The 24,715-nt window shown below is 53.0% G+C and overlaps 2 protein-coding genes across 5 annotated transcripts in view; one reads left to right on the top strand and one right to left on the bottom strand.

Moving 5' to 3' along the window:
- mtor (mechanistic target of rapamycin kinase) overlaps positions 1-24,715 on the bottom strand; it is an 84,053-nt gene that overhangs the window by 28,744 nt on the left and 30,594 nt on the right. For all 4 annotated transcript variants that reach the window (XM_029249920.1, XM_029249917.1, XM_029249918.1 and 1 more), the window contains exons 29-32: positions 5,695-5,770; positions 4,989-5,128; positions 2,961-3,061; positions 1,608-1,723 (exon numbers count right to left, since the gene is read on the bottom strand). In XM_029249920.1, the coding sequence (XP_029105753.1) occupies positions 1,608-1,723; positions 2,961-3,061; positions 4,989-5,128; positions 5,695-5,770 (433 nt within the window). The remainder of the gene's footprint in view (positions 1-1,607; positions 1,724-2,960; positions 3,062-4,988; positions 5,129-5,694; positions 5,771-24,715) is intronic.
- On the top strand, positions 19,826-23,158 carry angptl7 (angiopoietin-like 7). Its single transcript, XM_029249923.1, has 5 exons — positions 19,826-20,307; positions 21,403-21,503; positions 21,653-21,847; positions 22,041-22,239; positions 22,493-23,158. The coding sequence occupies exons 1-5, from the start codon at positions 19,920-19,922 to the stop codon at positions 22,660-22,662; spliced, it is 1,053 nt and encodes a 350-aa protein (XP_029105756.1). The 5' UTR covers positions 19,826-19,919; the 3' UTR covers positions 22,663-23,158.

Below are 24,715 nucleotides of genomic sequence, written 5' to 3'. Positions count from 1 at the left end.
GCAGTAAAGAGCACACAAACACACTTGGTGCTTGTAATCGCCGTAATTCACCTCACTTCCACGGTGTTTACAGCTCCAGTGCAGTGTCCCCGAGGGTCACTCATCAACAACAGTATGAGCGGCGCTGTACGTGTTTCTGGGATGAATCACCACTGACTTTATGGACACAAAGTATTGCTGCTTTCACTCATTTTAAATTAGTTTCAAATAAAGCTCAAAGTAAATAAAATATCAGTCTTAGAAAGAATTTTTTTAATTTATTATTTATAGCTATAACAGAGATTTTTACAGAACTTAAAATGCAATTTAATCAAGAGGCGTCTGTATTAAGTTTTTATTGATTGTGACTTATGGAAAGAACAGCTGATCCCAATTTTTCCCTGAACCGAGGAGCCCGTGTATGTTTCAAACGTATGTTTATGCTTCAAGAGATTATGATTTGCTCGTGTCCTCACTGGCCAAATGGGTGCAGATGTGAATAATAAACCACGTCTAATAAGAGCACATTGGGTCCCGCTCCACTGACCTGCTGTGAGCACCGAGTTTGCTAAAAACCATTTTCTTGCTGCCACGACGCAGTTCGTTCCCCGCACTGTAATTACTGTGGCGCAGCGATGTGCCGAAACGCCTCTCCCACCCACAGTCACCGAGAGACAGCTGTTCCAGCGCACCTGTGGGCACTTGCCCATCAGCGCCCTGCTCTGCGTTTATTGCATGTCGGGGAGGTTACTGGGTCCCGAGTGTCAGAGCGAGGCGCGCAGTGTCCACTCGAGCTGTGCAATGAAGCTGACGGAGTTGCAAAGGGTAACATTACCTGACCATGTGGTCTGGAAGACAAGTTTACACCAAATTTACACGGGGTTTACACACAGTTACCGCGCAGCGTGTTCTCAGAGCTGTGACATCAACTGTAGCACGTCACGACCCGATTGAGCCCACAGGGGTTGGAGCCGCCACCTCGGTACTCGAAGGAAATGGGCTGTAACCCTGCTCAAGCTGCAGTACCCTTGAACAAGGTACTCACCCGAAATTGATGCAGTAAACATTACCCTACTGCGTACATGGGTAAATCAGTGTAAGTCCCTTCGGGCAAGTGACTCCTAGATGGATACGTGTGAAAGTCTGGCTGAAAATCCATGTCAAGATGGTTCCACCACCTCCCCTAGGTGGGGAGCTGGAAGCTGAGACCCCACCTCAGGAGCCCAGGCGCGCCCCACGTGGTGTGGTGTTCACTCCTTCGAACCCGAACCAAACACATGATTCTGTGTGGTGAGATGAGGGACAGAGGAGCTGTGTGGGGAGGGACACGAAAAGGAAAGACGAGGCGCTGTGCCTTGACTGGAGGAAAAGCCTGTTCCACACGTGCTGTGTGGCACCACTACAGGCACAGGAGTGCTCAGGTTTCATTCAGCCTAATTCCATACCAGCTGTGGCAGGAACAAGTGGCAAACAGCGCACAGGCCCCCTGGGTGGCTGCTGGTTTTGGGCCGAAGGCAAGTGTTGAGTCGCCAGTAAGGTCCCTCTACCTGCGGAAGGGTGACAGGTTCCAGGAGTGCACGCGCACACACACACACACACACACACACACAGTGCACTAAGCCGCTTACCTGCTGGGCCAGTGAGAACAGGTCCTGGTGCAAGGCCAGCACTGCCCTGTAGAAGGCGCCGTCGTGTGTGTCCCTGGGGATCATGCAGGTGTACTCCTCCATGCTGTCCCAGTGTCCTGCTCACACACAGAAAGACAAAAACAAGGGGACACTCCTTGACAGGCGCATTGAGCAGAGCAGCTGGCAGTGCTTGTCGACCCCCTGCGCCGCTGCGCCAATGGGCACCAGCACAACGGCCACAAGCAGGACTGACATTCTATCTTGAAGCTGAATGCAAACCCGTGTTGGCTGCTGGTGACTTTGCGGGTGACCACTAGAGGGCACATCGGCTACTTGTGTGTGTTTCACCGTCGTCTAACAGGATGCGCAAAATTCAATCACGACTCACTGCCGTCGGCCATTGTTTCCGACTGAAGAGCCGACTCCCGAAACACTGTAGAAGCGTGTAGCTGTACAATTCGTAGGACAATGAAACGGGTACAAATAAAGCTATCTTTGCTTGTCTGGATTAGCCAGTTAAAAGGCGTTACTGGGTCTCCCAGGAACTGGTGTAACCGCGTTCTGGATGAAGCTGTGACATGACCAGGTTTGAACACAAAAAGCACACTGTTTACGTTTCCGCAGTGGTTTAAGATAAATAAATAAAAAGCCATGCGGCAAAAGAACAAATCCCAAAAAGACGCACTTGGTGGTGGTAGGGGGTGGGGCTCCTTCCCCATTAAACTTATAACTGTAACAAAGTGGAGGGGGGGGCACATGGCCTGTAAAAGTGCTTTTAGTGGACAGCCCCACATTCCAGCAGCAGGCCTGTGTAAACACAGGCCGCGCCCGGCGCTGCAGCTCCTGCATTTACACGTGGAGCCGAGGTTGAGAGAGCCGACCCAGAGGTGGGTCTGCACAGGGTTCGAACCCACGCTGCCCCGTTGGCACGTCACGTGTCCGAAGAGCCAGAGAAATGTTAACGTGCGGAAAGATTTAAGACCCAAGAGGGATCCTGCAGAGCTGGAGCGGAGGGTGACACAGAACCACGCACAAGCATCAAGACCTCCGAGCCCACTGGGCATCCCTTGTGTGTGTGTGTGTGTGCACGTGCAGCATGAGCTCTGTGTAAGCACAGCTCAGGCCAACAGGCTGCCAAGTCCCCCCCGTGTCTCACCCTCTCACCTGTGACCCCTAGGCCTGCTAAAGGTGTCAAACTCGCCCTCGCCCTCTGAAGGCTGCATGCAGGAAAGGATTCCGTTTAGGTGAGCAGCAACATCAGCGGTGATGTGTGCGTCTCCTGAAACCCCTAACCAATCACGTTAAAAGTAGTGTGCTGTGATGAAGAGTGGGTGGGGTGGGAGTGGGCCTTACCCAAACCCCAGGCGGCCGCTGCTGCCATGCGCGCCATCTTAGCCTGGGTCTCCTCGCTGACCAGAGTCCACTCCTCACAGCACTGCTGGTGCAGCTGCCCCCTGAAACACACACGTGAACCAATGAGTTGCTACTTCCAACGTGACACTATAGTTGCTGGCTAGCCACCACTAAACACTCATGTCACTTACACTTACTTGAACACCCATTTCACACTTTAACCATTTATACTGGCGCCTTCACTTACAAACACAATGATTTGTTCGTAACTCAATCTGTTCGTAAATCCATTCTCACTTTCACTCCTACGTCACAATCAATAAAAGTTTCATTATACAGACGTCCCTCAATCTGTTTATGGGTTATGTTTTGTAAAAAAAAAAAAAATGTTTACATATAGCTATAATAAATAAAAATGTGTTGCAAGGCTTTGTTAAACTACATTATCAAATTTAAAGCTAAATTTAAACGTTTTAATTACATCGCTTTGGAGAAAAGCGTCTGCGAAATTAATAAATGTAATATTTTTAAATTAAAAAATACAACTGTTTCCGCCTGCTGATTCCCCCCATAAACGTGTAACATTCCTTGTCTTCTCACTGACCACCAGCACTGAACATCGTCAGACAGGAGCTGTAAACACCGTGGCAATGAGTTGAACTGAGGTACTAGTGAGGCACCACACTCCTGTTCAGCTGCTCTTTACCGGCACCTGTCAGCTAAAGGGGTGAACACTATAGAGCCACATTTTAGAAAGCAGATTATCGCAAAAATGCTAATATAAATATGTGTGAAAATCGGTAACTCAACCTTTTGTAACGAGAGGAGCCAGTGCACATAAGCTCATTATTTTGACCAAGTCCATTTACGCCTGCGAGGTCCCTTTCTGGGCATTAAACCAACAACCACGCGTTAACCATGCAATGGGCGCACACCTGCTTTTGGAGCCTGGAGCCAATACCCTCCTGCTATATGAAATTTAAAAATGGCAACACAGTTGGACTCGCAGACGAGGAGATTAGAACCTGCTGCATAGGGACACAGAACCCAGAGGTGATTTTACACTGAACTCCTGTCACACACCAAAAGAAAGATATGCAATGAAAAAAAATGAGCCTGATGATGTCATTGTCTTCATCATCATCATCATCATCATCATCATCGTCGGCTCACACTGCGAAAGCAGAAACCCACAGGCAAACGGCTGCTCCTATCCAGGCCAAAGCAGCCCCCTGGAGAGCAGTCAGGTCTGCACATGGAAAGGTGGGCTGCTGGTCAGAAGGAGGTGTGGGACATGGGAGGCGAGCGAGGCTGTTTTTATAGCCCAGCCACCTCGTGTCTGGAGAAGAGCTTGAGCGCGACCCCCTCCCCCAGCGTCTGTCTCAGGGAGAAAGGGAAGCTGAGGCTGGGGTCCACGTTTCTTAAAATTGTTCCGCGAAAGGTCCGGATCTGTCATCGGTGCCCCTGTAAAGTCCTTCATGGGACGAGCACACGGGGTGGTCTCCAGGACCAGGACTGTCCGCAGCAGAACGCACCTGGCCAGTAAAGTGTGTCTGCGTCTCCACAGGGACTGGGGACTCCCCCTCCTTCACCAGAATGGAGCAAAGGGAATAAGGAATCCCCGAAACAACTGAACCGTCCACGACCGCAGCCCTGCTTCCCCCGTGAACAACCCGCACTGCGTTCGTGTTAAACGAGCCCCACCCCAAAGCGGAGCTTCTCGACCGCTCCTCCCCACAGCCTTGGTCGGGTCCCTTTCAGGTGCTCCCAAAAATTCCTGGAGCCGCACTTATTGCTCCACAAAGGAGCTGCTAAACACAGTGTGTTTCTCAGTGGAGCTGCTTTGACCACTATGCCCCTTGCTGACTGAGCTTCAGTGTCCCATCACTCTTCAGGTGTGGTCTTCACAGCGCAGACTCTAAAACCATGACTGACAGCCCACAGGAAGGAGGACCACACTGCGAGGATCCTATCCCCACGGTCGAGACCCTATGGAGAGGACCCAGAAGCCCCCCCACCTCCACTCACCACTCCCCCAAGGCCTCCAGGCAGCGCATGCGTCCCAGGATGAGCTCGGGGTCCTCCTTGTTCATGTCAATCTTCTTGTCGTACGCCACCAGAGCATCCTCCCACTCGTGCAGCTTCTCATACCACGTGGCCTGGATTTCCTGTGCACAGGTTGCAAGGGGGGGGAAGGTGGGTGTGAGATTGACCCCCACAGCTCCTCGACTCTAGTGTGCATTAGCCCCAGGTTTGCCGTTTGGCAGGAATAGTTAAGTCAGTGACCGTTAATGACGGCTAAGGGCGACTTCGGTGAGGGTGGTCAGGACAACCCAGGGGACTCAAACCTGCAACCCCTTGGTTTGAGACCCTGTGCCATACTCAGAAGGTGGTCTGCTTCACAGCTACCTAGTGTCTCTTGGACCCCATCACAAAAGATCCCCACACACACACACACACACACACACACACACACACACACACACACACGACGCAGTATGTTGTACGTTCAGACAGCACGGTCGTCAGTGTCACAACACATGTGACATCTGCCGGCTAAAGAGATGATGGGAGGGAAGGGCCCCGGTGGGGTCGAGTAAGGTCAAGTGGGGAGGGCCGCCATTGCAGCCTGCATCATGATCACTTCCTGACTGCTCCAGGCAACACGCCTCGTGAATGTATCACACAGTAAGGGAGATGGGCGTGTGTGTGCGCTGAGGCGGAGCACCCTCACCAGCTCTCCGAAGTGCTTCATGGCGTACTCAAGTACCCCAGCTGCCGCCTCCGGTTGCTGCAGCTTGTTGTTGATGCTGGAGGAGAGAAAGAGAGAGAGAGGAGCTGTGAGAGACAGCAACACCCAAGAGCAGCAGCAGGGGGCATAGTGGTTAGAGCCACTGCCTCCCATTAAGGGAACCCAGGTTCCAATCCCACCTCTGGATGCAGCACCCTTCATAGAGGTAGTGACCCTGGACTGATTCAGTACAAATTACCATGCTGTATAAATGGGTAAAAATCAGAAAAGGCTCCAATGAAGGACTACATTAAATGTAAGACCATGTACCCACAATGCAATGGGAGGCACCACTGTGTCAATGCATTAAAGAACTCGTGGAAGGAAGTTAAACGGAGAGCAAAGTGGACCGATGGAAACTAAGAGCGAGACCCATACCGCGGTACTGGTTGCTCTCGACAACTAGCAGCATCCGTCCCTCCGAGCGCTAATCTCCACGAGCCGACCTGGCCCTGACGCTCATCACTGACAGTCTCCAGGAACGGTCCCCGGCATCCAGGCACAAACCGCAGGTGGTCGCCAGAGAACCGCAGTCCTGCTGGAACGTTGCGTCGTTGCGCTCCACGTGGTACGAGAAAACATCCCGGGAAGCGCAAACCATCTGGAAGCGTTCATGTCAAGAGCTCGCTGGGACACATGGTATAAGCGCAGTGCCTCAAAGATGCAGGACGCTGGCCTGGGATGCAGGGGGGTCTCAATGGAAAACATGGTGAAACTGCTGCTTTCACCAGTGGCCAAGTAGTGCTCATCAAGCAGTGACATCACACTGGGGATAAAGTGTGAGCTGAAACAGACTACAGGCGCCTTTCTGTCAAAGCAGTGCAAGAACACGACCGGGACCGTGTCCGGTGGACCAGGCGACCGCGGTGTCCTCCAGGTGAGGACAACGCGCGACGTTCCTTTCGTCTCCGTCTGTCGGACAATGTGGGCGGGGCCTGACGAGAGCATCCTCATTTGACACCTGTCTCCTTCAGCGTCAGCGTGTTAACAGCGTGCGCGCACACACACACGCGCACACACATACACACACACACACACACACACACACACAGTGATACAGAGACCCCAGCCCCTAAAGGACTCAAACATGTTCATTAATCCATCACCAGAGAAAACCTCAGCAGGAGGTAAAAGACTCTGCATGGAAGCATCGGCAAAGTAAATAAATGACAAATGATGTAAAATAGACGAAAAAAATCCCTCTGATATCAAACATGTGCTTGAGAGATTCAAACGCCTGAGATAAATATTTAGAAACATCTGGTTGATGGCTAAGGCTCTAAAAAGGCTCTTTTGGATCCGTGTGGGAAAAGGAGAATGTCAGCGAGGCGCTTTTATTACACGTTGAAACCCAATGCGATTTTTTTATGTGCATAATTGGGGGAAAAATACAAATTAAGTTTTTATGGAGTACTGGGACCTACGGTGCATGTCCTTGCTCCGGGATCCTGCGCCGAGGGAGAGCGACGAGAGCGAGACTCAGCGGGGCCGACCGCCAGGGTCAGACCTCCCACTGCCCACACGAGTTCGGTCGGGTTGCGACGGGAAACCTAACGAAGGTTGCGTGACCCCGTGAGACGTGACCTCATCTGGACCGCAGCTGAGAGGCGACCCGACCCTCGTCTGTCATCCCCTTCTGCTCCCCGACTTCGACCACAAATAAACAGAGAGATGATCAAGAGCTCGGTGACGCACGGTCAACAGGAACGCACTCCACCTTGTGAACTTCCCAGAAACATAAGAGGTAAAGACACACTGTGGACAGCGGAGCCATTCAGGACAGGACCATTTCCCCACACACACACACACACACACACACACACACACACACACACACAGAGCGTGTCCTGCATGTGGTGCAGAGCCGTCCAAGATGGAGAACCGCAGCTTTGTGAACACTGCTCTCAAAACGAAACACGGACAGAGTGCACACAACCTCGGGCGAGGGACGAGCTCTTTACAACGTTTACTGTAAACAGAACATTAAATGTGAAATAAACACTGTGGCCTAACAAACACAACGCCGAGCCAACACTGCTGTGCGCCATTACGTGGTTCTGTAGTCGAGGCCGGTGAGTTGTTACACGCTGTGGTCGACCGTGGGAGGAGGAAGGACCGCTTGTGAACCGCAGCGTGGGGAGTGGTCGACTCATGCCATAAGACACTGACGAAACCTGGTCAAAGAGCCAAAGCTGAGGGAGAACAAAAGAGTCCACCCCCCACCCCCCATCTCCCCATCTGCTGCCCCCACCGCTTCGGGTTGTGTTCCGAACGCGGCTTCAGTGGGATCTGAGAGAAGAAAAACAACCTGCTGGTCTTCACAATTCACGCCGGGTGGTGCAGCGTTCTGGCACTCAATCGGTCCCCTAGAGCACAGTCCCCTAGCGTCCGGTCGGGTCGGTGCTGCGGAGAGAGCGCACCGCTGGGATCGGTTTGCATGCGGCGTTCTGAATGAGCGCCCATCACTGGATCCATTCCCTGACGGGCACTTGCCTTCATACCTTGAATTACTCCCTTAAAAACAACCCATGTGTATAAATGAGAGGAAACTACAAGATAAGAGCAGCACATCAGTTACACTATTTTGCACGCATGATTTACCACGTCCTTCAATTCATCAAGGGACAACTGACCGATTTTACTCAAGGTTCCAGATATTTAGCCACTACGTCCTGCCTGCTATAAAAACAACACAGGTGGTCCTTGACTCTCGATGGGGTTCCATTTACAGTCAGTTACCCACTTATACAGTGCGGTAATTTTACTGGAGCACTTTAAGGTAAGTACCTCACTGAAAGGTGCTACAGCTGGAGGTGGGATTCGAATCTGCAACCTGTGTGTCCAAAGGCAGCAGTGTGAACTACTACACTGCCAGCTGCCACATTGTTTGTCCAAAAAGTATCATTAATAGAGAATAAGAACATAAGCAGAGTGCAGCACTACGGTATGTTTCCACACTGCACTACTGTTTTCTTTTTCTCCCTCAATTTATAATCTTCTTTTCTTCTCAGCGCCACCGTTCTAAATACAAACTACCTGAAAGAGACCTGCAAACCAAAGTTTAACGGCTGCTAGACACGAGGACCCAGGGCCCCAGCTGACGGATCATCATCGATCATCGTGAGATAACCACAGAGCGTCGCAGAAAGTCAAAGTGCGCCTTCGTAACCGGAGGGTGACCGCACTTTCCGCCCCTTTGTTCGTCCATCCGTTCGTTTGTTCGTATCCTGCAGCGTTTCCGTTTTAACGGCCGGAAAGTAACTCAAGAAGTACCAGTCCTGGAGACCACAGCAGAGGCCCCCAGGGAGCTCATCCACACCCAGCGGTCAAAGAGCTGGTCCTTCTGTTCACTGCATTCTGTTCGCTCCTAACCGCTCACCCCAACCTAAACCCCTAACTCCAACCACTCATCCTAACCTTCACCACTGACCCAGTCCTTCCATTCGCTCCGTTCTACACACGGTCGCATTCCCTGTTCTTCGTAACAAATGACAGCGACCACACAAACATTTCCTCACTGAATGCGCTGCATCACACCATCAAGCCGATGGTTTGTGTCATATTACATAATAACTTACATTTTTTATTTAAAAAGAAAAAGAAAAAAAAAAAAAGGTAATTTTTTCCCCGTGTTTGTTTTCCCAGAACCGCTGGGAACCCAGGCGAACGGGACCCACGCCCACCGCAAACTTTCCACCAGCACGTGGGAGTCACATGCCACCCCAGCCACAGATCGCACTTGGCAGCGGGGACTTCTCTAAAGGGAAACGAGTGGCGTGCGGCGCAGGAACAAACACGGCCGAACTAAACAGAGAAGGGCACCACACGACTCTGTGTTCCTTCAGCACCCAGCCGGGTGCGTCCGGTAAGGCGGGTCGCTCTGTCCCAGGACCGTTCCGGTAAACCGTCCAGTCACCGAAGTGCCCAGGAACACGGTGTCTCTGTCGTCGCGGTGATCGCTGGCCTGACACGAAACTCCTGACGTTACGCAACGCTCTTCTTCGGAACATCGTCCTGCATTTCAGCAACGGGAAACGACAAAAACGGGTGGCTTTTGCTTTGCACATAAAAAAAAAAAAAAAAAAATTAAAAAAAAATCTATTTCCCACATATTTTTCAGATGATGTATTTGTACAGACTGAGCCCACATCATACTTACTGTAACAGAGCTCACCTCAGGCGTGGGGGGGAACACATCTCACACACACACACACACACACACACACACACACACACACACACACACACGTACTGACACGGAATTCCTCACCGGGCCACCAGGTGGAGCAGCAGTTAAACTGACTGACCTTAGGGAACACACTGAAGACATATTAAAGCGTATGTGCGGCGCTCTGTGCTGTTGAAATAAAGGCGGTAAAAAGAATTACAAATAGGTGCATTCAGAAGTACGCCGTTACTGTGACACGTCTCGAAAATCAACAAAACGGCAGATGTACGACTGACTGCAAGCGGCAACTGTTTGTTGCTACAATTTCAACTCTGAGGCCAAAACCCACAAGGAGGTTCGCATCATTGGCTGCAAAGACGGTTGTGGGCAGAGCAATTTGCACAACTTCCAAACTACACCTTTACTGCCCCGTGGGGGGCTATGTGTACCAGTGGTACCCTGCCTGGGGCTATGGAGGAAGCGCCTTACATTGGGACGCCACAACTACACATGCTGCCTACAGCGGCAATGTCACCGCCCCCCTGAGGGCAATCAGAGCCATTGCCTGCAGCTCTCACCCCCCAGTGAGAAAAATGAGCGCGGTGGGGGGGTGACACACCTTAACCTCCCCTCGAGAGGGCAGCCTGACAGCCACAGCACGGGAGGGGGAAACAGGGTGGCCCTTTGATTCCCAGCCCTGGGGTGGTCCTGGGGATAAAGCCCCTGCACTCTCCATGCCCCTCCTAGTAGGTGGAACACGCACGCAACACACTCAGGAGACGTCAGGTGACTAGCTGCGTTTGTGGTGCTTCTTACCCTGGTGAACACCGGGACAGGCAGGCCGCACCCCAACGTGCCTCGGCCATGAGGTCACACGGCCGCTAGACCCCCTGGGAAAGGCAGCGCAGGGCCCCGGACCACCTGGTGGGTTCCGGCACACATCGGTTCCTGGAGGAAACGTCAGGTTTGCTCCACCGACCTCTGACTTACGTGGCCCCTGGAGATCATGAGCCCCAGAGATGCCCATATTTTGAAAACAACCCCCAGGTGGAGCGACTGGCTCAGCGATTCAGCGGCGGCTCCCCTGCCATCTGGCCACGTGACTGCACAGTCGCCATGGCGACGCCGGCCAAGTCCCCCCCCGGCCAGCGTGATGCATCGATTTGTACTGCAGCCTGATTGCAATCAGAGCTCGACAGCGTTTGGGGGCTCTCCCCTTCTTCCTCTCTCGACGCTGCTGACAGACGGGATCATCGAGGGGCACAAAGCCTGACGGATCGCTCTCAACGGCATCCAAAAACGCTGTCGCTCATCTCCGCAGCGCCGCAGGCTGCCAGAGCTGACAGCTCACAAAAACGCTCTTTGAGAAAAGGAGGGAAAAACACGGCGGCTGTTGGGATGAGGTCATATCGACACGAGGGTGAAGCGTGTGTCAGCTTACAGAGCCACTGAGAGGGAAAGTAATCCAGGGGCAGCTGGTGCTGCCGTGGTTTGAGCAGCTGCCTTTGGACCTGAAGGCTGCAAGTTCGAACCCCACCTCCAGCTGTAGTACCCTTGAGTAGGCACTTACCCTGAAATGCTGCAGGAAAATTACCCAGCTGTATAAACGGGTAAACAGTTATAAATAGCTTTGGAGAAAAGTGTCAGATAAATGTAGATGTAATCCTGTTGTCACGGAAACCATTTTTACAGCACACTGGGCCTGGAAGCGTGTTCATATCCGCTTTGTTTATACCTATAAAATCATTTTTAGATGACCCCACAATAAAAAAAAAAAAAAAAGGTAATAAAGTCTTCCCTTGATTCACCCTCTATATTCTGTAAAAGTCTTGGATACAGCTTTAAGGAATATAAAGTTACATAAACAGTTTATTAACGTCACGCTGCATGAAAAGAAAAATCTTTGTCTCCACAGTCTCCTTTTTCGATGTCCATCGCTGACCAATTCATCCCAAAAACAAGTGCAACGTTCCTCAACGCATTACTGATCACTGACACCCAGGAACAGCAGACAGACGGACGGATCTCTCAACTCAGGAGAACCGCGGTAAAGGGTGTATTTTTATTGCGCCACTTTCCACTTTCCCATCCCACGTCATTCATTTCTCGGCGAACTCAGCGCTCGGCTTCAGGACACATTTCAGTTGCCACATCATTTGGAACGGGATGGCGTCTCACATCCAGACCTGGAAAACGTGACCCCCCTCGACCCCGCATGTAACTCAGTGGGTCCAGGTTCATTTGTCAAGTGGGTCTTTGATCAGGATGGGCAACGATGGCACATCGTACTGAAGACACAAACAAACCTGAGGCTGGACTTTGGACATCTAGGACTTTATAATCACAGGAGAAATTTAACATACGCAGCTGTCCAAGGTTACATTTATCCCTCGACCACCCCCTACCCCCACAGCCCCACTCTACATCCCAGGCTAGGAGACGCAGCACCTCGGAGGGTCCGGTGCACCGTATCCTGCAGGCCCCTGGGGACGGGCGTTACACGGGTTCGGTGAGGACAATTGGCCGGACGAGCCGGTTCGCTACCCACAGGTCAACTTTCCAGGGGTCCAATAAGACCAACACAGCAGACAGACTCAGTCCCTTAACCGTCTCCCACCTACTCACAGCGCTGGTGCAGAACAGTGACAGACACATAACGCTTCTCTCCGGGCACCTCTGTGGTACGAAGAAGATGGGAGGGTTTGAGGGGACACCTCCAAGTGCTGTGACCCCTGCTGGTGCTACGACACAGTTAACTGCACACACGAGAAGCGCAGGAGTGTGTGTGAGCGCAGCGCTTTCCAGGGTCTCCCTCAGCTCACATTCTGCTTCAGAGATTTTAACTCCCGCTGTCTGCTTCCTCCACAATGAGGCCATTCAAGCGGCGGATTTACAGCAGCGCAGCCACTGCCGTCTGTGGGGAGTCTAACATGTCTGGGGGGGGGAAGGGGGTTGGGCAGGGTATAGACACGGCTGTGTGAAAAGAAAAACTGTAAATTACGGGACACATGGCCTTCCAACATTCTGGCAACCTTCCACACATGAGGGAGGTTAATGGGGGGGGGGGCACGTTCCACTTCGGCGTCAAAGGTCACAGTTGTTTGGAGGGAGATGGGGGGGCTCGGTGTCATCCTTCTCGGGCCACTTGACTGGGTAACTATTAGCTCATCAGAATGCTGTTACTGCCACAGACCACTGCCCTGGGAGCATTACACTCCACACACACAAGCATCTTTTATACGTAGCCAGGGGGGCACCTGGCTGCGACAAACAGCTCCATCTCCACCAAGCCCACAGATACCATTCAACACCAAGCTAAGAGAGAGAAGTGCCATGTTATTTATGACGTAATCCCGTGTTGGACACACACACACACACACACACACACACAGGATTAACACGCCTGTCACATGACTGCTCCCTTAGCAACATGGTCTGTGTGTCCCGCTCACACTAATTGGTCACACTTCACATGCGGTTGGACACGCAGAGCTGAAAGGCTCCTTCGCAAGTCACAGCTTTTGTTACCCACAATTCCAGAGGAGCCCACAGGAGCGCAGGATACCGCAGCGGAGGTGTCGGAAAACACCGGTCTGGGGGGGCAACGTTTATTTTGCAAGGCTACTTCCCTAGAAGGACAGGCAGGAGGGCAAAGAAACGATCCCAATGGAAGCAGCAGGTGGCTGCGGAGCACCCGCTTGAGCCTGTCTGTGCCCGTCTGCGCCCCTGGGGTTTGGAGCAGCACACAGCGCACACGGACCCACGAGGCCCAGGACAAAGAGCGAATGAGAGCAAGATGAGGAGTAATCCCTCTCCTTCTTCCCGGTTCCAGGTGCCGGCCCCGCTGCGCGGCAATATAATGGACACCAGCTGGACGCCGCCACCACCGAAACGCCCTGTGGCACGCGAGGAAGGTGCACCGCAGTGCACCACGGTCCACCGCTCGCTACAGGGAACGTGCCAAAGTCCCAGAGGACACCACCTATAAACAGTCCTCTCTTCCAAAGCACCAGCTCTTTCTTTATAATACTCTTCCCTGTCTTATTTTCCAGAAGTTTCTCAACACGTCGTTCTGCACTTGTACTCGTTCAGCACAAGGAGCTACGAAGGCCAGGACCTGCACCACGGTACAAATACCAGAGACAAGGTAAACATAACAGTATGACAACAACACAAATAGGTGGGAAGTGTAAGAACCAACCTTCCACTCAAAGGTGCCAGGTTTCAAGCCCATGCCCTCTGTAGTACCCTTGATCAAGGTATACACCCTAAATTAATACAGTAAAAAAACACCCTGCTGTATAAATGAGTAAATCACTGTGCACCACTTTGGAGAAGAGCGTCAGTCAAATAAACAAAAACATAAGTGGAGAGTCGAGGTGGACAGGATATGTGGAATTCTGGGTAAAGTGTCCCCAGAGAGACCCCCCCAGGAGTGCAGGACGTTTGACATTGGCAAGTTTGCGGTAAAAGTGTGTTAGGCGAACAGTCGTTTCCATGTAAACACCGTGCCCTCGGCTGCGTCACGGTCACAGGTGGCCAGAGATGCGGACTGACCGCAGACCCGCCGTGTGCGAACCGCTCAGGAAAGGGATCCAAATAGAGCCGCAGGTTTCAAATGACAATTTGAAACCTCCACACACACACACTCCTCCTCCTCATCTTCAGCACTCTTTACTTTCATAGCAAGCGTTTCTGCCAGGAGAGCGAGTGAGCAGAGAGATCGTGGAGCTGAAGGTGTAAAATCATGGTGAAAAGGGGGCCCTCCGCACACATTCAGTTCTTGTTACACTGAAGAGTTGGGAAACGCATTGGCGAACGTCAAACGCCTTACGCCGTTTGTTCCAACTCGCTCTGTGACACCCTTGATGTGTCCTTTCCACAAAGAGTGGGACTCAACGTGGACTCTGAAAACGATCAGCGCATGAGGGGAACCACTTCTGTCTTTTGTCCTTCAGACTTCAACTGCTTCAGTGCAACATAATATCTAAAATCCTCCCTGGTGACCAATTAGTTTGACTGATGGATGCGTCTCAGGAAAAACACACATTAGTAGTCGCAAAAATATTCATTTCAATGTTGTGTTTCACCACTTAAATCTTCTAATTCTTATTATGGATTACCACTAACTAACCAACTAACTAACTAACCCCCAACCCTAACTAACCATAAGTGCATTAACTTACTCTTCGAGGGTCTTGAAGAACTATGCATTTAATGTTCAAAACACACAGGTTTAATGGGAGACTAAGTCCACTCTCTGTGTCTGGGATGATTTACTCCTGTGATTTGGGCCACATGGAGAGGGCACGGAGCCAACGTCCTCCTGCTGCACATCTGTGGCACTTCTGGACTCAACGGCCAAGTGTGAGCGGCAAGAAAAAGTGTTTAAATCGACAAATGAGAGAAAATGTTCATCAATCATAAAAGAACCTCAGTGCTGATTATCCCATCAAGTGAACAATGAGTGACGCGGTAACACCCAATAACCTACAACTTCAAAGACCCTAAGCCCCCGGGGGGGACGGGGGGACCTCTAGCCACGCGCTGCTCTCGAACGCACTGCCCTCACTAACCATCGCGGTGAGAAAACGAAACGTCTCAAACCCTCCAAACCGAGGCTCTCCTGAAATTAAACCATCGCCAAAGAACGTCACCCCAGGAGCTTGGCTCAGGACCTCAACACTTCAGCTCTCGACGACAGAATTGAGTTGCACATGCGGTCCACCTGTCCACAAGGCAGCTCAAGGCACACTTCCTGTTTCCAGGCGGACCCAACCGAGGCGCTTTCAGCACTAAAACAACCTGCCATGCGTTTGCGGCGCAGCATGAAGGAATGTAGGAATGTTCATCTCCAGCAGGCCGTCGCCATGCCCAACATGCCCAAACTCAAAGGGGGCCGAAGTAAAAGAGAAGAATGCGAGACAACGCGCCACATCTCAGCGCCTTACGAGCATCCTTCCTGGGGCTCTTGGTGGCAGGCGATGAGAGAGCAGAGGAATCTACGTAATCCTCTCGCCACTACCCCCTCCACTTTATTCCAGGGAGAAATGGCTATGGTAATGAGGAGGACAGGATCTTCTCCGGATTCCACGAGAGTCTGTTTCTTCTCTGCTAATGGAAGACACGAGGCTTTGGCCTGGCGGCGAACAAACAGCTCATATGAGATTGAAATATGCAGCCAGCAGAGAGTCTACTGGGTTTACTGAACACATCTGCTGAGCATCCCACCCCACCCCACCCCACCCCACCCCAGACACACACACACACACACACACACACACCTCCCTCCAGTTCACCCAACCCCCAGGAGCAACTGCTAGCCAAATTCCACAAGTGGAGATCTCAAAGAGCATGAAAACCCACGAGACTGACTCGCTATGCTATTCCTCTCTTGCAGGCTGACACCTCACACCCTTCAGATCTTTTGACCTGCTCAGAGCCGGAGGTGTGTGTGTGTGTGTCTGAGTGAGAGACACAACATGGTTTAACTGGGCGTTTCGCTAGGTGAGCAGGCACATAAACCCAGACACTAAACTCTTTCAAGGAAGCGGGAGCTTTCACCACACCGTGTGTAGAAGTGACCTTCAGTGTGAAACGCTGAGCTCACCGGAGCCCTGGAGATGAAGAGTAGGACATCGGTGAAGCACTGAGAGCTGAGAGGCTCTGGTCACTGTGCCAACTTACTGTTATTACCATTACTCTGCTTCTAAACATCTCTCCAGTACAACTCGTTCTGCCACCAGCAGGAAGTGTGCAGTTTGTCACTAAAGTGCCCAGAATGTGAGTGTGTGTGTGGGCACCCGAGCGAGCGAATGAGTGTGTGTGACTGCTCTGTGACAGACTGGTGTCCTGGCTAGGATGTAACATGTCTCACACCCTTTGCATTTGGGATAGACTCTGGACCACCAGGACCCTGCACTGGACAAGTGGGGATGAATGAATGGATGGATGGAAGAATTGATGGATTGATGGATGGAAGGAAAAGACTGCATGGATGGATGAATGGATGGATGGATATGAGCTGGTGGATGGATGATAGGAAAGCAACTGCTGGTGGATGGATGGATGGGTGGATGAATGGATGCATGTTTTGGTTCAGTACCTCCCTCCAGTCCAGAGCAGGAGGACTCATGTTGATACCTCCAACAAGAGCTGTATTTGTTGCCTGTCAGCAGAGCCGCAGTGGCTGAAAATGTCCAGGTTTGAGATTTGAGTGGGCTTCGAGACAGCGATGCCAGCTGCGTTGGCCAGAGGTAAACGATAATGCAGCGACACCAGCGAGGACGAGATGTGAGGATTGGAGCTGCAGAACCACTCCTGACAGAGTCCAGAAATCACGGGTGGTTCTGCAAGCTCAGCCTCGAAGGACGATAAGAAACACAAAGCTCTGCTTCAAGCAAGCAGCCCGCTGGGATTTCCTCGGTCTCGGCCCCGAAACCCAGGACAAGAGGGACCTTTGTTGGTCCCCTGCTGTTTCTCTTCAGCAAGAAGAACAGCAATTCAGACCAATCCGGCCGCAGTAGGAAAGCCAGAGGCGCGTCGGGGGTGAGTGCGCAACCTCAATGTGACCCCCAATGGGGCAGAAATAGCTTGCGTTTCCCAGGGCTCCTTACCAGCGCACTGTCAGAGGGACGGCGTAACGTACACAGCCAACGGACTGCACGTACACAGGTGTCCGTCCCTACAAGGACAGTGTCTCCGCAGGTTGAGGAAACTTGGACCATGATCCGTGTTGCTCCGGAAACTCCGCTTCGCAACTGCGGGTGAGCAATGAGAGTGTGATCTGAGTCCAGGTCTCGTCCCCATTTGTTCTGGACTAAACTTGGGGGAGACAGGTGTCCTTTGAGGACCGAGGACAGGCACTGAAAATAGTCTTCTGCTGAGTCAGCGCTTTTCCCCCAGGGAAACGTGAATGTGAGCGATCTAGGAGAAATGGTACCAGGCAGGGGAAGGGGGAAGAAACAAGATACATGGGCAGATATGCTCACCAGTAAGCAGTAAAAATGCAGTATTGGGTTCTCACGCCACCCCCTGGAGACCAAAGCACCCTGTATGAATGTTGGCACAATGGCACACAAGATGAGCCCCATGAACCTCTGATGTCCAACTGTCTCCACCAGGCAGGTCCTTGAAACACAGAGAAGCAATAAGTGACAGCTCCTTCACCATTTCCTGAGCAATGCACTAAGTGGTCAACCAACGGTCCCCAACTCTTCATCGTCCATCTCTTCATTAGCACCGTCAGCTGAAACGACCCAAACTATCCACACGTCTGACTTGCAGAGACGGCTCAGGCTGGATATGACCTCGCTCTTGGACGTAGCACGACGTCCTTGTGCTCATTCGACTGTGCGGAACCCCATGAAGTGGGTGGGGGGTCATGTTTATGGGGCAGTGAGACGTTGACCGACGACACTGACAAACAGAACCAAATGCAGAGGTTTACATGACCGCACCGCCGGCCCGGTGGACCGCAGAGCGCCTTGGGTGTCCTGTGCTTTCGCTGCGGAGGAGAAACAAACAGTGTTATTGCAACAAGATGGAAGCGTTGGGTGGGGCAGGAAACCGGGAACCAAAAACACATGAGCACACGGAACGCTGCGTACCGCGGTACAAGGACAGAACCCACGGCACGTGCGGGAAGCGGACGTGAGCACAGCGACATGCTGAAACAATTCCACCTTGAGCTCCCAGCTTTTGCAGAAGGACGTCTGTGCGCCCTGTTTGGGGCAGGAGGCTGACGGCGAACGGGTCCTCTCAGCAACCCCCCGGCCCGACCACCCCGAGGGGGCACCCGAATGCAGCCGGGAAGGAAGGGGGGCTGACCACGCAATGGACGGAGGTGAAGACCACGCGGTGGTCATGGAGAACGATGGTCCCTTTGTGCAGAAGACAGCAAAGAGAGGTGTCCTTTGACTGTAGAACTCCACCCTTTCAATGGGCCTTGGGGGGTGGGGGACACTGCAAACACATTCCACACCCTACAGCCGAGGACTCTGTACGTTGCGTAAAAGCCCTCGATAGCAGGGCCAGTAAACGCCAACATTATTCCAATTGTCATGCAGGGATGTCTGTCTTATTGGTCCAGGAGGACAGACAGCGGCCACCCTACTAAATGTAAAGTCGTGACGCCTGACAGGTGGGGCTCGCCTCCTTCCTCGTTCAAAACCTGGAACACCACAACCACCGCCCGCACATGCCCATCAGTGCTCCCAGTAGGAGCTGATCGCCAGGTCCCGTCCAGTCGGGTCCGGTCCAGGTCCTGTGCTGCATTCTGGAGGAAATTCCACAGGATACTTCTTATTGGGAGAGTGAGTAGTGTGACGTGTGTGAGAGTGTCCTGTCTGAGCTGGGCTGCTGGAAAACACACACAAACGGCGCTTGGCTAACACACACCACAAACACAGATACTAGTACGCTACTAAAACACCACTAATACTAGTACACTACTAGTACACCACTAGTAATGTAAAACAACGTGTAGTTCATTTTAACCCCAGAAAACAGGTCTTTGGCACCACTGACACTCTGACTGTTCACTATCCACTATTCTCTGTGGGACACAACCCAAAGTGGCACATTCCCAGAGAGCCCTGGTGACTCAAAGGGTTAATGAAGCAGGTCGGTGAATGCCGGATCCCCCCCCCCAGAGACCCTCCGTCTTCGGCACCGTGAGCCGGAGGACAATCGGCCCCCGAAAACGTTAAAAAACACCTGATGAGAGAATCGCTGGGTGGAACGAGGCAAGAGTCAGGGGGGGGACAGGAGGAGGGAAGGGGGAAGGGGTGGGCGGGTTCCACACTCCAGAGGGTGGGGGTGGTCTCCCCCAGAGAAAGGGGGAGGGCACATGTGCAAAGATATTTAAGGTGAGACTGGTCCGAGCTGCAGGCAGGAAAGCAGACGGACAACAGCCTGCGCACACAAGTCACCATCGCACCGCGCCACACACACACACCGCACCGCTACGCAACACTCGCCTTCAAACCCCCGACCGACCATGGTGAAGAGGGTACTAAGGACGACCACGCTGCCGCTGCTCCTGCTACCGCTGCTCCTGCCCCTGCCCGATGAGACGGGCGCCCAGCGGGAGCCTCGCAGGAGGGCAGCGCCGGCAGCACCCAAGCCCCCTGGCAAGGGCGGCTGCTGCGAGGAGGTGCGCGCCCTCAAGGTGCAGCTGGCCAACGTGAGCAGCCAGCTGGAGGAGCTGGCGCGTAAGCAGGAGGAGGAGGTGCGGTCGCTGCTGCGCCAGGTGCTCGACCTCGATCAGAAGAGTCGCCTGCAGGAGGCGCGCGTCACCGAGGCCGAGAGCAAGTTCTCCGAGCTCAACGGCCACGTGGAGATCATACGGCTGCAGGCCTCGCAGGCTGCCACACAGACGTCTGCAGGTAAGGCCCCGCCCCCTCATCCTGCGGTACCACGGTAATGAGAGTGGGTGCGATGACCCATGCACAAGTGGTTTCTTCTTGATCATCGTCAACTCCGCGTTTTAGCTGTAAAACCATAGGGTGTGTGTACATGTTCTGCCGGGACGTGTGTGACGGCCACTACAAACACCCCTCGACTTCTGGATGGTCAGCAGTTACTCATTTATCGCAGTTTACTGTGGTGAAATCAGCAAGAGACGGCGAGACGGCCCGCTGCAGCCCGGTGACCTCGCCCACCCCGGGAGCATCGCCATGGCGACTGCTTGAAATATGCACATCCAGAGAGGCGCTGAGAGGGACCCATCAGATACTGAAAGGCGCCCACACAAATGATCAGATCTATTAAAAACAATAACGTTGTGTTATATAAGAACAATAACATTATACATTACGTTAATAGGAATTAATAAGCACAATAAGAACTGTAGTAAAAGTGGAAAGAACACGAGACGTAGCTGGAACTCGTTTGACCGCAGTGGAACTGCTACTGCTGTGCGCTTTACAAACCACAAACGAATGGGTGATGAAAGGGTCCCGAAAGCCCCGTGGGGCGACGCACCGGTTCACTGCGCCGGACGAGGGGATGGTCGAACACGCCCGCGATCGGCGTGAAAACACAGAAAAAAAAAAAAAAAAAAAAAAAAAAAAAATTAATAAATAAAAATAAAAAAACTATTTGGCAGAGGCTCTGAGGCAGGTGGGCATGGCCATTTAGAAGATGCCATGAACACATTTTTAGGCGATTCGGACAGAATAAGGGGGCTGGTCAGCGACCTCATCTTCACCCGGTGAGGCTCGAATAGAGTGCAAGCGGAAGGAGGGACTGTCGACCGCAACCCTGCTCCCAGTCCCATGGCCCCCACAAGCGCCACCGTAGCGTGACCGCATCGCTCACGCACACACGAGGACCGAACCGCATGGCTCACTTGGGCAAAGGCGCAAGCTCAAGCTCTTACTCGCCGCGTCACTGCTCCAGACTTCGGGGTATGCGGCGCATTGTAAACTATACCGCGGTACCAAAGTGCTTCCTTTCACGAGCCCCTCTGTGTCCTGCAGACGCCAACTACGACTGCGCCTCGCTCTACAACAAGAACTACAAGATCTCCGGGGAGTACAAGCTGCCCGCCGACATGTTCCTGGGGACGCCGGAGCTGCAGGTAACCCCTGACCCCCCCAAGTTTTCACATCACCGTCGCCGCCGTCCTCCATCAATTTACCTCGCTACTGAACTCTCCCTGTGACTTTTCCCACCGGGAGCCTCCCGGTGCCAGTACCTTAACCGTAGCGCCCCCTGTGCGATTGCCAGGTGTACTGTGACATGGAGACCAGCGGGGGGGGCTGGACCGTTATCCAGCGGCGCAAGGTGGGCCTCACCTCCTTCGACCGCGACTGGAAGCAGTACAAGCGTGGCTTCGGCACCACCCGGGGTGACTTCTGGCTGGGCAATGACAACATCTTACGTCTGACCCAACAACCTACCGTGCTGCGCATAGAGCTTGAGGTATTGGACGGGGGGCAGTGCGGGCAGCAGAGCCCACATGTTGAGGGAGCGTGATTCTGGGGTGTGTTTGCTAGACGGCTGTGGGACACATTGTAGAGAAGGAGGGAGTAGAACCAATTAACCACAGTCAACAAAGGAAATGGCAGATACACAAGTACAGGGCCCTGTTCCCGTGCCCCCCCTCCCCCTGCAGGACTGGGAGGGAGAGAAGCGCTACGCTGAGTACCAGCACTTCAGCCTGGGCAACGAGCTCAACAGCTACCGTCTCCTGCTGGCCAACTACAGCGGCACAGCGGGTCAGGACTCCATGCGCTACCACAACAACACCAACTTCAGCACCAAAGACAAGGACAACGACAAGTGTGTGGACAAGTGTGCGGAGCTGCGCAAAGGTGAGTCGTAACCCCCCCCCCCCCCGCCCCTCTTTATATGGTCCATTTACTAACGATCTCACTTTCACTCATTCACACAAGGGCATATTTTCACAGGAGTTTCAGCAGTAGGCTGGAGCGGGACGATGGTAGCTCTAACTGCTGCGCCACCTGCTGTTTCCATCAGCTTTAAACTCCCAGAGAAAAGAAACGCTTGTGTTGAGAACGGCAGCAAGCAGGGCAAAGCTTCTGACCACCCCTCTCTCTCCCGCAGGGGGTTACTGGTACAACTGCTGCACGGACTCGAACCTCAACGGTGTGTACTACCGCTACGGCGAGCACACCAAGAGCACGGATGGCATCACCTGGTACGGCTGGCACGGACCCAACTACTCCCTCAAGCGGGTGGAGATGAAAATCCGACCCCAGAACTTCCAGTCGTAGGCGCTCGGCAGCGGCTCCGATGTATCCGGTCGACAGAGTTGCTCCTGCGAGGGTCCGGCGGACGCGCCCTTCTTCCTTAAAACGGCATAACTCTCGGCAACGATACCGTCTTATTAGAACGGTCGCGGTCTTATTTTCAACTGTAAACGGTAGTTGAAGTATTTACCTGTTTTTTACAGCTTCCTTCTGTGTGTCCATCGAGGAAGGGTTCGACCCCAGCGGGTCCACATTGTGCTTGCTCACCCTGGGACCACCCACACGCACACACACACGCGCACGCACACTTTTCGGAAGGAACGAGGTAACCCGCGCTATTATTTATGAGCTCCCCACTACAGAGCAGAGAACCCAAAGAGCCAGAGACCCAACAACCACATGGCGCTCCTTCCTTCCACCACAGGAAGTAGACACACAAGTAGACCACATGTTACTGCCAAGGCACACAGACACTTGATATTTTTGCCACCAATGAATCCTGTGTAATTTGTAAAATGTGTACAGCTCTATGTGACATTATACTGTTCAAATAATAAAAAAAAAAACTTTGTGTTTTTAATAATAAAAAAAACGAGTCGTTTGCTGTGAGAGTGAAGAGTTGGTGGAGCACAAAGAGCTGAAAGCGGCAGCACGGAGGCGGTGAAGGGCCGACCGTTCACGGTTGGGATGCACACTGTGGTTCTGAGAGCAGGAGTCCCGCCCCCTGGCCACGCCCCCGCCCGCCCCCAGTCACGACAAACAATGCCCGCTTTCTGGTCGTCGACCCCCCGACCTCCCGGGTCCCCCATCTCACACTGAGCCAGGTGTCTGCGGCGAAGTGAGAAAACGCGTCCCGCTCATTTCCCATGACCGCAGTGGCCCCCCGCCGCACGTCTGAACGTCCCGCAATTTGGAAAATGTGGCGAGCTGCAGCGATGAGGCTGCGATGGGGCCCTTTGAGTAACTCGCACCCACAGCCAGAGCGCATTCCACAAGACGACTAAACTGGAAACCGGTTGAATCCGGCTCCTCTGCACGGCACCGTGCCGGACGCGGCTCGGGGTGCGTCGGAGCACTGGGGTGTGCGGGGCTGTCGAACCAGAGACCCTACAAGACGAGTGCAGGTGGGAAGGACAAGAGCCGGGAGGTGCGACGCCTCATAGTGGCTAGTTTTCAAACGTCGGCACTTTTCTCGGTTCATTTACCAACGACCGATTTTCTCGTTTCCACCATTTCTGCGTGCGGCCCAGTCCACACAAGCTGTGTTCACCAATCCCGCAAGCGGGGGAGAGTAAAGAGCACCCAGGCAGAACGGTGGCATCGCCTTTATCCAACTCGCCTCCACGGTGTTTACGCCTGGAGCGTCGGAGCTTGGCACTCAGTATTCCACAGGACTTCGTACAGACAGACTAGTCTCATTTTCACTCTTCTGAAATTACCTTTCATTCTAAATTAAACCATCATCAGTGTATCTGAAGACGTCGACAATTATGCAGGAAGTGACATGTCAAGAAAACAGAGGAACGACTGTATTAAACTTTTACTCGCGGTCACCTGGCGCCTCCCGAATGATGAAGGAAAGCCGCCCGGTCGTAGCTGCGTTTGCCAGTGGTGGAGAGAAACCAACAGCTCTCACCGGACACACACTGACAGCAGTGCCACACACTCATAACGGGGTAAAACGGGACTGAAACATATATGTCAGTGGACACGCCCGGTATGGGGAGGGCGGAGGGCAGGACCTTATCAGCGCGAGTCCTTTGTCCTGGAATGACCTCGATGGCCGTGCCACCACCACACCGCCCCAGGGTTGGCCAAATTACAGAGTCGATGTCTTCTCGCTGTGGGCCCTGCAAAACAACTCCCCTGATCGCACTAATTATGGGCAGGACATGACAGACGATGTGGTTCCTGAACCTCCAAACAGAGCTGTGGAGTTTCCAGGTTGCACTCAGTCAACAGGCCCCGACTTCTTAGCATCTTGCCTCAAGAGCGCGGTCGAGCAAAACCGCGTTCGCCGGCCACATCTGAGAGCCCCACGTTTACATTCCTACTCGCTGTTCCTGAGAGGAGCCCA

This window comes from Scleropages formosus, chromosome 2 (genome assembly GCF_900964775.1).
Source record: "Scleropages formosus chromosome 2, fSclFor1.1, whole genome shotgun sequence".
NCBI lineage: Eukaryota > Metazoa > Chordata > Actinopteri > Osteoglossiformes > Osteoglossidae > Scleropages > Scleropages formosus.
The sequence above is the reverse complement of the archived record's forward strand: the minus strand, read 5'-3'. Positions and strand labels throughout refer to the sequence as shown.

Coding starts and splice junctions, on each gene's coding strand:
- angptl7 (XM_029249923.1), top strand. CDS start 19,920: ATGGTGAAGAGGGTACTAAGGACGACCACGCTGCCGCTGCTCCTGCTA. Junction 20,308..21,402: donor TGCCACACAGACGTCTGCAG/GTAAGGCCCCGC, acceptor TGTGTCCTGCAG/ACGCCAACTACGACTGCGCC. Junction 21,848..22,040: donor TGCTGCGCATAGAGCTTGAG/GTATTGGACGGG, acceptor CTCCCCCTGCAG/GACTGGGAGGGAGAGAAGCG.